General features: G+C 42.8%; 1 protein-coding gene across 6 annotated transcripts in view; it reads right to left on the bottom strand.

Annotated features, from left to right (window-relative positions):
- Positions 1 to 13,564, bottom strand: part of EXOC6B (exocyst complex component 6B) — a 468,167-nt gene that overhangs the window by 250,002 nt on the left and 204,601 nt on the right. For all 6 annotated transcript variants that reach the window (XR_012904467.1, XM_075931045.1, XM_075931047.1 and 3 more), the window contains exon 7: positions 142 to 318. Coding sequence is in view for 5 of the 6 variants with exons in the window: in XM_075931045.1 (XP_075787160.1) it covers positions 142 to 318 (177 nt within the window). In the remaining variant the exon portion in view is untranslated. The remainder of the gene's footprint in view (positions 1 to 141; positions 319 to 13,564) is intronic.

Genomic DNA, 13,564 nt, shown 5'->3' with positions numbered 1-13,564 from the left:
AATTTCATATAGTCCACTAAACATCCTTCTCATGAGAACCACCAGCATAGGACAAATATGAGCTGGCAAACTGGATGTGAAATGTCCCAGTTACAACCCCCGGCACCATCCAATCTCCGGGTTTTGATATCACACAAGTACCTCTTCATCGTCGTCATCATCTTCAACATCCAGGATCCCTGAATCCTGTTCAGACATGGGGCTCGTGTTTTTTACCTCCGGATCTGAGCTTGCACAGATATCTTTCTTATATTTCTTTCCACCACCTATCCTGGGATGCTGCGATACAATATTATCCAGGTTTCTTTGCTGCTGGGCCTAGAATGAAAGCAGATTTTTAAAGTTACTGATGACATTCAAAGATGTATTACTTTGGATCAAAAGACGAAATCGTTCAGGAATGCTACAAATATGAGACAAAAACAAAACAAAAACCCACACGCTGGATGGAACTGACAATTTATTTCCCATTTTCTAACCTACATACTCCAAATAAGCAGAAGACTCATTGCAAAACCATTCAGGGGATTATGTAATAATGCAAACGAAGGCATGACCCTTCACAAATCACCATTCCAAACCCATCATGCTGCCATATTGATCTATTTATAACACCGATGGAGAGTATTAGACCACAGGCCATATGGAGACTGTCACAGGATAAATTAAAGGACTGACTTAACTATTGGATATGTTCCTCTATTCAACCCATGTCAACAGAAAGCCCTGCACATCTGGACCCCAGAGATTCCTGAAAGCATTTTTGTGGTACCACAGGAGACTGTAATTGTTCACTGTTAATTTACATGATCTGTAAAGGTACTCAACTGAAAATTCTCTCAGTGGGATAATAACCAGGATTCAGGACTGGAAGGGAGGACCCAGTAGAGAGCCTGTCACAGAAAAACTGCTCTATGGACCCATGACCTTGAGTTTGTTTCCTGGGAAGGATGTTATGCAAAAAGGCACACATCTGTTACCTGAGACTGGGTGTGGATTTTCTTGCTATTAGTGAGCATAATATCTGCAAGAGACAAGTAAATTGCTTGGCCCCAAATGCCAAAATATGTTGGAAGGGGGGTTTAAATTTGAAGTACAAAACTAGGATTATGCATACACACTGTTCTATATCCAACAGCAAAGCCCTGTTTAAACTGCCACAAAAATGCCTTTGCTGCTATAGAAAAACTGAGGCCCGAGATATGGATTGATACTTTGTTACAAGTAGAAATGTATCAGGCGGGCCTAAATGTGAAAAACACAGTGAGATAGACGGGGCTCCCCAAAATGTCTTTCCAAAAAGCATCTTTGTTTACTGACTTTAAGTACAGATTTCCCCTCTTTCTAAAACAGATTTGCCTCATGTCTGCACTGACTCCCTGTGCCAGATTTAATTTCAGCTGATAACTTAGTATTTAACTTCTATGCACCGGTACAAATCCCATTGGCAACACATCGTGAATGGATAAGATACATTCTTCTTTGTTCTGAGTAACTCCTTACACCAGTGGTCACCAACCAGTAGGTCAGGATCTACTGGTAGATCTTGGAGCCTCTGACAGGGGATCCTAACTGGTTTGGCTAAGAGGTTATCAAGCCCAGCACTTCAGCTGTCCCCCCACCTCCTCCAGACGGCTGCACATCTCCTGCCCTTTGCCTTGGAGCGATCCCCTCAGGAGCCTCTGCTTTCTGTGCAGAGCAGGGGAGGGAGAGAAGGGGCGCTGATGTCAAGGTGCCCCCTCTCCCATCCTGTATCCAATCTCCACAGAACAGAGAGGGGGCACAACAGGACTTAGGATGGAGGGAGCTCGCTGGCTACTTTTGGGAGTGGTGCAGGGCCAGGACAGGGGTGAGCTGCCTTAGCCCCACTGCACCATCACCAAGGAGCCACCTGAGGTAAACAGTGCCCAGCTGGTGCCCACATCCTGAAACCCTACCCCAGTCATGAATCCAAATCCCCTGCCTAGTCTTGAGCACTTGTGCATCCAAACGCTGTGCCAGAGTCTGCACCTAGAACCCCATCTGGCACCCCAACTGCCTACCCCAGGCTTAGCTCAGAGCCCCTCTCACACTCCAAATCTCTTAATCGATGACCAAAGCCTACACCCCAACCCTCTGCCCCAGCCTGGTGAAAGGGAGGGAGGATGGAGTGAGCAGAGGCGGGGGCCATGGAGAAGTGGCACCAAGGAGTTTGGGCAATGATGTTTGGCTTTGAAATAGATCTTGGATTGCACTGAAATTCAAAGTGTGATCTCGTGCTTAAAAAGGTTGGTGACCACTGCCTTACACCAACTCAGGAGACACAGAAAGGCCTATGTAACTAAGGTTTCAGTTGCTAGTGTCAACAACGCAGATAGGCCCTCTATGTTAATGCAAGAACCATGAGAAGAGAAAGGGGACGTTTAGATTATTATTTGTTTCTGGAACGTGGCTGTAGGGGGAAGAAAACAGAAGGGTTCCAAACTCCAACTCCAGAGGCACATGCTTTAATTAATGCATTTTGTAAAAGGGTGTAAACTTTCTCTTGTACTGTTTGCAACACCAGACATTGCAGCAGCGTGATACTGTGAGAAACAGGAAAACGAACATGATTAGAAACCAAAAGATTAATTTAATCTATTTCCATTGCCCCAACTGAAGATAAAAATCAGGCTGCAAACAAACTATATAAATAGCAAAAAGGAAATTAGAGGTTTAAAAGAAAAAAATTGAAACCCTCTAAAGTATCAATATCAAAGGAAAAGAATTTACTTTTAAAAGTAGGATTTTTATTTTGACGGTATCCCTAATGTCAGCCCCTTTTTAACACCTGGCAGTACAGAAATTTGCCACAAGCACAAATAGAGTTATTTAGCCATACTACACAGATAAGGGACTTTAAAGCCCCATGCCACACGACTTTATATTTGATGCACAAAATATACCCAGATCTGCTTTGTGTCATAGGACTGATGTACTTTTATGATGTACCACAATCTGCTCATTCTTAATAGACAAATACAACCCTTCAAATAAAAGGATTTTTTTTAAAATCACAGTTGGCACTGACCATCACTGCATAAAAAGCAGAATGATGGAGTTAAATGCTAAATGCTTGGGAGCTATTTATTGTACTGTGCAGTGGCACAATCTTGACCTCTAGTGGTTGGAAAACAGCAATAATAAAATAATAATAATAATAATAATAATTAGGATAAGCTTCAGTGAGAAAATCATTAGGCTGAGATGCTCAATCAACAGCGAAGGGACAAAAAAAAAACAGTAGAGACCTGAGAACAAGGCTAAATGACAGGTCTTAGCAAGACTGTCCTGTCCCAGCAAAAGGCTGTTCATTCGCATCACACCAGGTACATCTTCCTGGGGATTGAGACATAATGAACCACTGGGAAAAGGAGTGACAAATTCTGCATCTAACTCCAGAAGCGCTAATCCACAGAAACCTCTCAATATCCAATAGCGAGGATGAGGACTCAAAACGGGAATATGCTTTTGTTCTTTCCAGCATCCAAGCAAGAAAGATCTGGGACTTGCTTCAGAGAGGCCAAAGTCAGTCAGCTGAATTGAATGAGCTTATAAAGTGAGCCTGATGTAAGTTATACCAAACTCAAGCCTATTGTTTCCATGAAAATATCCCAGGTTAATGGAATCATTTCCCCCCTTGCTCTTAAAAAAAAAAAAAAGGAGTAGAAGCAAAAATTTCTCCCAAAACAAGGTTTCCATGGAACATCTGTCTTTAAAAAAAAATCCTAAAATGGGTGGTTCAAAGAAAAACTATCGGAAATCAGTTAGTGACAACAGTCACAGACGTGGAAAAAATAACTAAATGGAGCCTGCACTTTGCCCTCTATGCTTTACAAGCATTAAGTCAGTTTTAGCATTCAATCGGTTCTGAAATTCAGAAGTACAGGCAGTCCCCGGGTTACATGGATCCGACTTACATCGGATCCCTACTTACAAACGGGGTGAGGCAACCCCGCACTAGCTGCTTCCCCCCAGCAGACCAGGGAGATGCGACGCTAGCGTCCCGCCCCCCAGCAGACCAGGGAGACGCAGAGTGGCTTTTCTCAGCAGACACCTCAGCTTGAGAATAAAGGACTGAGGGAAGTGAGGTGTGGGAGAATAAAACTGAGCTCTGGAGAAATGTTTGGCTAGAGTTTCCCCTACAATATGTACCAGTTCCGACTTACATACAAATTCAACTTAAGAACAAACCTACAATCCCTATCTTGTACGTAACCCAGGGACTGCCTGTAGTGGCAAGAGAGGCCATATTACTCAAAATCTTTCAGAATAGAGATCACGGTCCTACTCCCTCCCACTTATAGGTGAATTTTATTTTTATTTGGATAGTGTGTCACTGATTATTTTTGCTAATAAGCACAAGAGATATTCAGTAATCAGTGAAAACTAGACTGGTCTGAACCAAAATCCTACAGCCAAATGTCTCACCAACAGAAAAAGCCACCCCCCCTCCAAACGTGATGATTCTCAAGTCTGGGAGCTCTAAATCCAGATCCAATCCAACGCTTTCCTGAAGATCAGTTTGCTTGAATTTATCCCACTAGAGAAAAAGGAATTCCAGCAGTTAATACAGATCCAAATCCAGCTCGGATTGTTAATATGGTTTTAGTTCAGGGACTAACTCTTACTTCCTTCACTTACAGCAGGAAAACAAAAGCCACCATGTACTTTATACCTAATAAAGCAACACAGCCCTAGCTAACCACTGTGAAGCACATGCCTGAACCGCTGTAGCACTCAGTCTTGCTAACACACTGACATAATGCATTTCAGTTTTGCTAAAGACATTCTCACAGAAATGCTAAAATGAAGCTGAGGATTAGTTTTAAATGTTTGGATCCTCAACGAAACAGATTCTCTTAGATCTGGAATCTAGATGTTCAACTCAAGCTCTATACCGCACATGCCAAAAAAGGTATTTGCTTTTTGTCTGTGTAGTTGGGTTTTTTTTAATCTTGGCAAGACACAGATTGGGCGGAAGTGACCTGTAAGTGAGAAATATCAAATTTACTTGAACTTCTGCAAACTTGGGTGAAGTCACCAAGGTTTTAGTTTCACCTTACGTGAGCGAAAACCAGGGAGAGGCCCAGAGGAAGCTGTTATGGAAAAGTATGAGCTGAACTTCCAAGGAACTGCCCTGCCGCCGCCTCCTTATACACACACGCACACGCATGCACGTTCCGGGTGCGGGCAGGGAGAACGCAGTGCAATGTGTTTGACATTGCACATAAAAGAAGAAAAACGACCCGCATCAGAGGCGCATTTGGATTTTAATGTTCTGTTTCACATAAATGCATCTGTCGGGAGCCCAGCAAAGAGGCACACGTTAGAAACCACATCAAAGTATAGGCGACACCCCAGCGTGACCTCTGAAAACTGGCCTGGGGCCAAGGCGGCGGGCCCTCAAAAAAAATAAAAAAAATAAAAATGTACCTTTTGGTGCGGTTTACATGAAAGCACATGCATTTTTCTATTCTGCAAAACTGCCTCTATTACACAGAACTATCAATCTCCATGCTCTCTGCTTTGTGTGACAACAACAAAAAAAAGAGGGTGGTTAAGAAAAAAACATCTATGCACAACACACATTAAATTTAGCAGTCCGTGTCATTTAAATTCCCTTTAAGCATAGTCATTTTCATCTGCTCCCAAGGCCGGTGCAGGGGTAGGCCAATTTCATGTGTGTGTACGAACAGCTGTGTAGCTGACTGATCAGGCACACCACAATCCCTCTAAAAGCAGCACCTGTTGGGGGGGGAGGTGGGAACGAGACGGCTCAGGTAATGGGATACAGAGCCTACCATCCCCAGGGAGCAGGATCAAATCCAGGTCACTAATGACCTAAGTGTGTGAACCATCAGATGGCCAGTCACTGGTCTCCGGTCTGAAACAGGTTGGCAGTTTCTGTTCAGTTCCACAGTTTGCAGTGTCCAACTAACTACAAATCACTCACACAACTGACACTAACAATCCTTCTTGGTGGTGGGTTGAGAGAAACCAAAGATGGAAAGGACAAGGAAAATGCCCTATGTTCCAAGGCTTAATGCTTGGCTACCCTGGGGTGTGAAATTAAAACACAAGAGCTATTCCACACTAAATTCCAATGTGACACACTTATTCAGTACTAATTTCCTTTTCTCTGCACAGCTTAAATCACTTCCAAAGCAGATTGCTATTCTGCTACTGCCATTCTTGCCTGTTTCCACGTCCACAAACACTTACAGGTGACACCTCACAGCCAGGACAAAGGAACGTCAGCAGAACAACACGGGGTTGTGCTAAAATTTGCACAGGAGGTGTAAAAGGGAAAGGACAGTTTACACACACACACACACACACACACACACACACACACCCCCTTAACTAGCAGTTCACTTACAAGACTTCAAATTCTGGAGCCCAACTTTGTAATTTTAGCTTCCAGATCAAAACTCTCATGACGAGTAAGACAGCAGGTAAGTGTTCCTACCTGGGAGACTAACAGTGAACCAATGGGTAAAACCATGCATTCCTTTATTCTTTGCCTGACAAGTCCCTAGCAATGTTCTCTCTCCTTTTTAATTGGTTTGCCAGGGCTGAGTCTCCTCTTCACTCCCGTTGCTTCCACCCACCAGTGAAACTGACAATGTTTACTTTAAAATAAAGAATCTACTTAGCTCTTTCCTGATGAGACAATAGATACGGCACAGCAAAGACTGATTTATTATTGAAACATGGCTGAAATATTGTTGTGGTTAGCTTTAGTGGTTTTGATTAGTTACTGAACATTTGCTGCTGTGATTGTTTTATAGACCCCTCTAATGGACTGAGATGTAGAACTTTAAAGAATATCCCCAGGAATGGAATACATACGCCTTAAAATGGTATTAAAAAAGCAGACTAGCTACAGGGGAAGAATGAAGAAAGTTAATAAAAAATGACAACTTGGCTGGCACTCTGCCAATGGACCATTCGAAAGTTATAAAAACCGTCTCCGATCAGATCAAAGCATGTATTATTACTGCAAGGTGTCAACTCAACACATCAACGCAGCTCCTGTTAAGTTTTAACTAAAATCTAGTCACTTGTCAGGATGAGAGCTTTTGCCTCTCTACTTTCTCAGCATAAACTGGTTATCATGGAGCACAATTTGTCCAAAGTAAATACGACAAAGTTCACCATCAGTGCAGGAAATGGGGCCCAAGAATGTGATTTTTACTTGATCGCAAGAAAAAGTCTGAAAACCCTACATCTCTGAACAGTTAACAGAATTATTGGAGGTGGTAACTCCAAGGACAGATTCTCCTGCAAGTTCCCACTCTCCTCTTCCACGGTCTTGCTTTTTTTTTTTTTTTTTTTTTTAATTAAATAAACCTATGCTACTGACCCTTCGGCGTTTTAACTTCTGCCTCAGCTTACCCATATATAAAATATGGTTACTACTACACACTTACTACTACATAGGGTGTTAATAAGGATTAACTAGTTTATCTTAGCACAGAGTTTTGAAGATTTAAAGCTCTTTATAACCACTGAATACTGCTAACCTCCTCTCTGGGACATTTACTGTAGTACAGCATGTGGGGAGAATGATTTTCATGAGACTCACACAAATGCTAGCTGTAGTCCTCAGAGAACAGATTCTACACTACACTTATGAAGTACCTCTCAGTCAAAGGGAGCAACCTAGAACCACAAGTCAACCTAGAATGGGCTTAAAGAAAAATGAGATAAAAAAAAGAGTCTTTTTTCCAAAGAAGCTATGGAGAGTTATATCCACTGATGATCCCCCAAGAATAAGCCACCTGTATATGTGCATCAGATGTAACCAGGCTAACGTTATGTAATTAAGCAGTGTGCTTATTATACATATGCAAATGGAATAGGGGAACAGAGAGCCCAAATTTGTTTACTGCGTGAATAAGCAGACCTGAAACAGAAGCAGAGGCAATGCTTCATCAGATTTCTCAGACATACAATTTAACAGGAACAGAATTGGTTGCTGGAGAAAAATACCCTGACAATGTAAATATTCAGAGCTATGGTTTCTTTTCAACCCAAAAGCCTCAAGTTGTTGCTTTATTATCCAGAGCCCCGCTCTAAAGTCAGCACAGAAGTAACAGAGGCTGTATTATGACACACACACACCCCTTAAAATAACCTGGTGCCCCCCTGCAACTCCATGTTGGGTCAGGACCCCGAATTTGAGAAATGCTGGTCTCCCCCATGAAATCTGAATAGTATAGGATCAAAGCACACCAAATACCAGTTTAGAAGGTCCATGATATGTTTTTCACGGCCATTAGTTTGGTAGGGCTACGGTCCTATATAAAATAGATGGAGGAGAAAGGATAGGTTAAATGTTTTCTTCTCCATAATGGACTATCAACAGCCTTGTATGTACCACTGGGCTTAAATGTGCTCCTGATTAAGGATGCTAAGTATTGACTAACTGAATAGCCGATGCATTTTTGCATCGACAATTCGATTAGTCAATAGGGCGGCTCCGCCTTTGAAGTGTGACAACAACTTCAAAGGCGAAAGCGCCACATGGAGCCAGAGGTCAGCTGCCCCAGCTGATGCCAGGCTCTTCACAGCGTTTCAAAGCAGCAGCACCACATGAAGCTTGGGATCAGCAAGGGAATCCCTAGCTGATCCTGGACTCCATGCACCTCATGCAGCCTGGGGACGCCCCAGCTGGTCCTGGGCTGCACACACGTTTCAAAGTGGCAGCGCCGCATGGAGCCCAGAGTCTGGCTCCAGGCTTCAAATGGTACTGCTGCTTTGTAGTATATTATTCTCTTCCCTCCTCCTTGCTGCCTCTTTCTGATAGAGACAGCAAAGGAGGAGGGGGGCGCGGAAGCAACTAGTCAACTATCCTGTCGACTATCCGATAGGCATTTGCTTATCGGATAGGTGACTAGTCCTTCACATCCCTACTCCTGAAAGGACAAATGGAAAAACCTTTTTCATCGGAACCACTGCAAAGAAAATATCCAGACAGGAGGTCTGGCTTTCGGAGCGTGAGGGCAGCAGAGTGAAATCTCAATTCAAGGGTTCAACCTCTCTCTTTAAAAGGCTACTGAGCAAACATGCTGTCTCCCTTCCACAGCCCTTAAGTCTTGCTGTTGTCTAAGCACTCATATTACACCTATGCACAAACTCAGCAGCATGCAGCCAAAGTACCGCCAAGGCAATTTGTTTTTCCATCATTAGCATTAGAAGAGACATCCCCCTCCTCCCCCGTCTTGGAGCAGTGCTTCTTAGACTGGAATCCACACAATTCAACATTTTGGAGCCTTCAGGCATTCTACCTGGAAGCAGTATCTGCCAACTCACACTGGCAGGAATAATTCCTGCCTCAATCCTCTTTCTTTAGGGTTGCTAGTACAACTCAAAGCTTTTCCATTCAAGCTTCCACTATTTAGCAAGTTTATTGAAATTAAAAAATAGAGATTCCTTGCAAAAGCTCTCTCAGAAGGTTGGAAGATGCTTCTGAGAATGTTCTTCAGGGCCAGGACTGCCTCTACCTAATACAATGAGCCCCAGTTCCGTGCAGGTTTAAAAAAAATGACTATAGTAGAACCTCAGAGTTACAAACTGGGCTATCAACCAGTCACCTCACTTGGAACCAGAAGAATGCACTCAGACAGCAATGGAGACAAAAGCAAATACAGTACAGTGCTGTGTTAAACATACACTACTAAAAAATGGAAAAGTTCAATAAAAAGATTTGACAAGGTAAGGAAACTGTTTTTGTACTTGTTTCATTTGGACTAAAATGGCAGCACTTTTCTTCTGCATAGTAAAGTTTACAAGCTGTATTAAGGCAGTGTTCAGTTGTAAACTTGTGAAAAGAACAACCATAACATTTTGTTCAGAGTTATGAATAACCTCTATTCCCGAGGTGTTTGTAACTGAGTTTCCACTGTATTCTAGGTCAGTGTTTCTCAACCTTCTTTTTTTTTTTTTAAAATAAAGTACCCCTTTTTCCCCAAAAAATTTTAAGTTCCCCCAGTACATACAGTTTTCAGATAGACAATTTTTTTCTACCATTGCACCACTTTTGTTTAACCAACTTAATCGTAGCTGGGCGGACGATGAAATTTTTGGGTGTAAAAACCAAAAAATAGCAAAGCGCTGTAAAAACAAACAAAAATTCTGTTCTCCAAATTTTGGTTGGGTTGACGTGCCCCCTCCCGCCCCGGACTTCTCTCGAGTACCCCCTACAGGTACGCGTACCATTGGTCGAGAAACACTGGTCTAGGTAGATAGCTCCTTTTGCAAATTGGGTATACTAAGATGCAAAACTTGAGTGACTCACTCAAGGCTCAAGGCACAAGGCAAATCTGAGAGAAACCCAGATTTAGAACTCAGCCGTTACTAGGTCTCTGGCCTGTGATTATGTCGATAAACTATTCTGGCCATCAAAAAATGTGTTATTCAATTAAGTTTCTCTCATATCTTGACCACTCCTGGTTTTGCTTGTTTTATTTTAAAGCTGAGTTTTCTCGGAGATCTTCAAAGCTGCGATTCTTCGCACACCCTCTGTGTGCCTTGTCTAGAGCTTCAGATAAGTTTCCTTTTGAGATCCTGTTTTTGTTTCCATGTGTCAGTCTGGTTTTGTTCTTTCCTTAAAAAAAGTCTGAGAAAGTGACGGAAGACAATATTTCGCATGCCTCTTGGACAGTCCTGATTATCATGAGGCAGAGAAAGATATGTCTGGATAGGAGAACTATTTAAGGATGACGCCTTGAGAAGTAAAGTCCTGGACAAAATGAATGAGATATTGTCTGGCCTTTCTCCAAAGCAGCCTACAAGTCTGATAAGTGGGCAAGGAAGTTCTGGGAGGGAGAGGCTCTTCAGCATAGTTAAGTAAAAGTTCCCACACCATCTAGAGTGTGTGTCAGAGATATCATGTGATGATCTGAGAACAGGTTCCACAGCTAGTCTTGAGCAGCATCAAGCTCCCATGAAATACAGTTAGCGAGAATGATGATGATCTCTTCCACCCTCACACCATAAAAGTTACACATTTTGCAGGATACGTCCTTACCAACGGCTCTTGGTACAACATGGTTAATGTTTTTCCTTCCTCTTTGCATTAGTGGTTCATCAGCTCCATTAATTACCCATGACATGTATCTGACGAAGTGGGTCTTTGCCCATAAAAGATTATGCTCCAATAAATCTGTTAGTCTACAACAGTGGTCTCCAACCTTTTTGAGCATGAGATCACAAACTTAAAGTGCAATCCAAGATCTACCTGAAATATAAATACCCTTGCCCCACCTCCTTCCCACGCTTTCTCCAGGGCTCCACCCCTGCTCACTCTATCCTCCCTATTTTGCCCATCCTCACTCACTTTCAGCAGGCTGGGGCAGAAGGTTGGGGTGAAGACTCTGGTCTTGGATTAAGGGATCTGGAGTGTGAAAGGGGCTCTGAGCTGAGCTTGGGGCAGGCAGTTGGTATGTAGGGGGGTCTAAGTGCAGGCTCTGGTGTGGCATTTGGATGCAGGAATGCTCAGGGCTAGGACAAAGGTTCGGGATGCAGGAGGGGGTTCTTGACAGGGGTAGGAGTTTGGGATGTGGGTGCCAACTGGACACTGCTGGTGGCTCCTGGTTGCTGGTGCAGTAGGGCTAAGGGAGGCTCACCCCTCTCCTGGCCCTGGCCCACTCCCTAAAGCAGCCAGCAACTCCATCCCATGTCCTGTTGTGCCCCCTCTCTGCTCTGTGAAGAAAGGATACAGAGCGGGAGAGGGGCACCTGGACATCAGCACCCTTCCTCTCCCTCCCCTGCCCTGTACAGTGGGAGGGGCAGCTCCAAGGCAAAGGGCAGGAGATGAGCAGCAGTGAGGGGAGGGGCATCTGAAGTGCTAGCACTTGATAGCCTCCGGGCCAAACTAGTCAGGATCACCTGTAAGAGGCTCCAAGGTCTACTAGTAGATCCAGATCTACTGGTTGGTGATCACTAGTCTACAAGGCGCCACAGGACTTCTCATTTTTGTTTTTAAATATGTGCAATTAAACTAAATGTTGATCTCATGATCTTCTTTAGCATTTGTTTATCATCGATGCGTTTTCTGTGATGGTACTGCCCAGAACGGCATGCCGTCACCCATTTTCCCAGCCCACAGAAAGGGAATGGGAATTCCCCCGTGAATACCAGCACCTGTTTTCCTGGAGCGGCTTAGTTCCTGACAGAAGCCTGCTCAAGAAGTGCAGCGCTTTCTCTTCCGGCTCCCAGAGCAGTGCTGTGGCTCTTAAGGAGCCACCAGCATTTTTTTTTTTTTTTATATAAACTCGACAAGTTTACCTCAGAGTACTAGCACCTTCTCTCTCTCTCTCACACACACACACACACACACACACACACACACACACACACACACACACACACACACTCTATTATCCTTACTTATTTGTAGTCTACTTCTGCAGCACCATTTGTAAGACTGTTACTAGGGGTTCCACAAAATTCTTCGAGTTTAAAAGTGTTCCGTGGCCAAATAAAATTGGGAAACACTGATGTAGACTATCCCTAACTTGTATTAAACCTGCTCTTGAAAAATCTTGAACAATGGAGATTCTTGCAGTGATCGAGGCCCGTTTCTTCTTGTCCCATCTTCAGTGGTGAAGGAGAACAATTTTTTTCCTCTCCTCCTTGAAATAATCGTTTATGTACTTGAGAACTGATATGTCTGGGGACATATTCCCAGTGCCTTTAGCCTCAAATCAATCTGTGTCAAATGAACGCTTCAGCTGTGTGTTAATCCACTTCTTGCTGTCTTCATATCAACACTGAAAGTCTTTCCGGAACATAAGTTTTAGCCAAACAATACCGGGGATTCAATAGAATGGTAACTAGGTGAAACAATGCTCTGTGTTATGGAGGTCAGACTCAATTATCTAATAGCCCCTTTTGTCCTTAAACTCTATGAATCTATGAAAGAGGTTTATAATTCAGTTGTTACATTATGCCTATCTGAGGTGAAAAAATATTGTATACAAAGATAATAATTATGGTTACAATAAACCACACACCTCTTTAGGCATAACAGACTTTTGATACTAATTATCCCCCAATTGCTACAATAGCCATAACTTGGAAAAAATGAAATAAAAAACATAGGAAGAAAAATAATGAGAGAAATAAGGAGCATCTCCTTCTCCAAACAGGTTGGCTACAAGGAATGTTTAGTGGCATTCTTTTTTCGTTATAAAAATCTCTCATGCAGAAGAACAGTACGACAGTATCTGAGAGGATCTAATTTTTGTTTGACTCATTTCATTTAAAAACCGTAGTGGGTTTGAAAGGTAACATATCCTATTAGATTCACCTATTTTTGAAACATTATTTATGAAAGTTTAAACAGTCTAGGTTTTTTTAGAAGGAATACCAGAAGAAAAATGGCAGAACATTCATAATTATTATCGCATTATCTATCTCTTTCCACACTACTCAATCAGACCTTCAAAAACAATTGTCTCTCTAAGAATGAATGTGTGCCCTCAACATTCTGAAAAAGTATCAGCCTTATCAAATAATGTTTCCAAGAGAAACA

The sequence above is a fragment of the Pelodiscus sinensis genome, chromosome 5, assembly GCF_049634645.1.
Source record: "Pelodiscus sinensis isolate JC-2024 chromosome 5, ASM4963464v1, whole genome shotgun sequence".
NCBI classification, from domain to species: domain Eukaryota; kingdom Metazoa; phylum Chordata; order Testudines; family Trionychidae; genus Pelodiscus; species Pelodiscus sinensis.
Note: the sequence above shows the minus strand (reverse complement) of the source record. Positions and strands in the feature narration are given on the sequence as shown.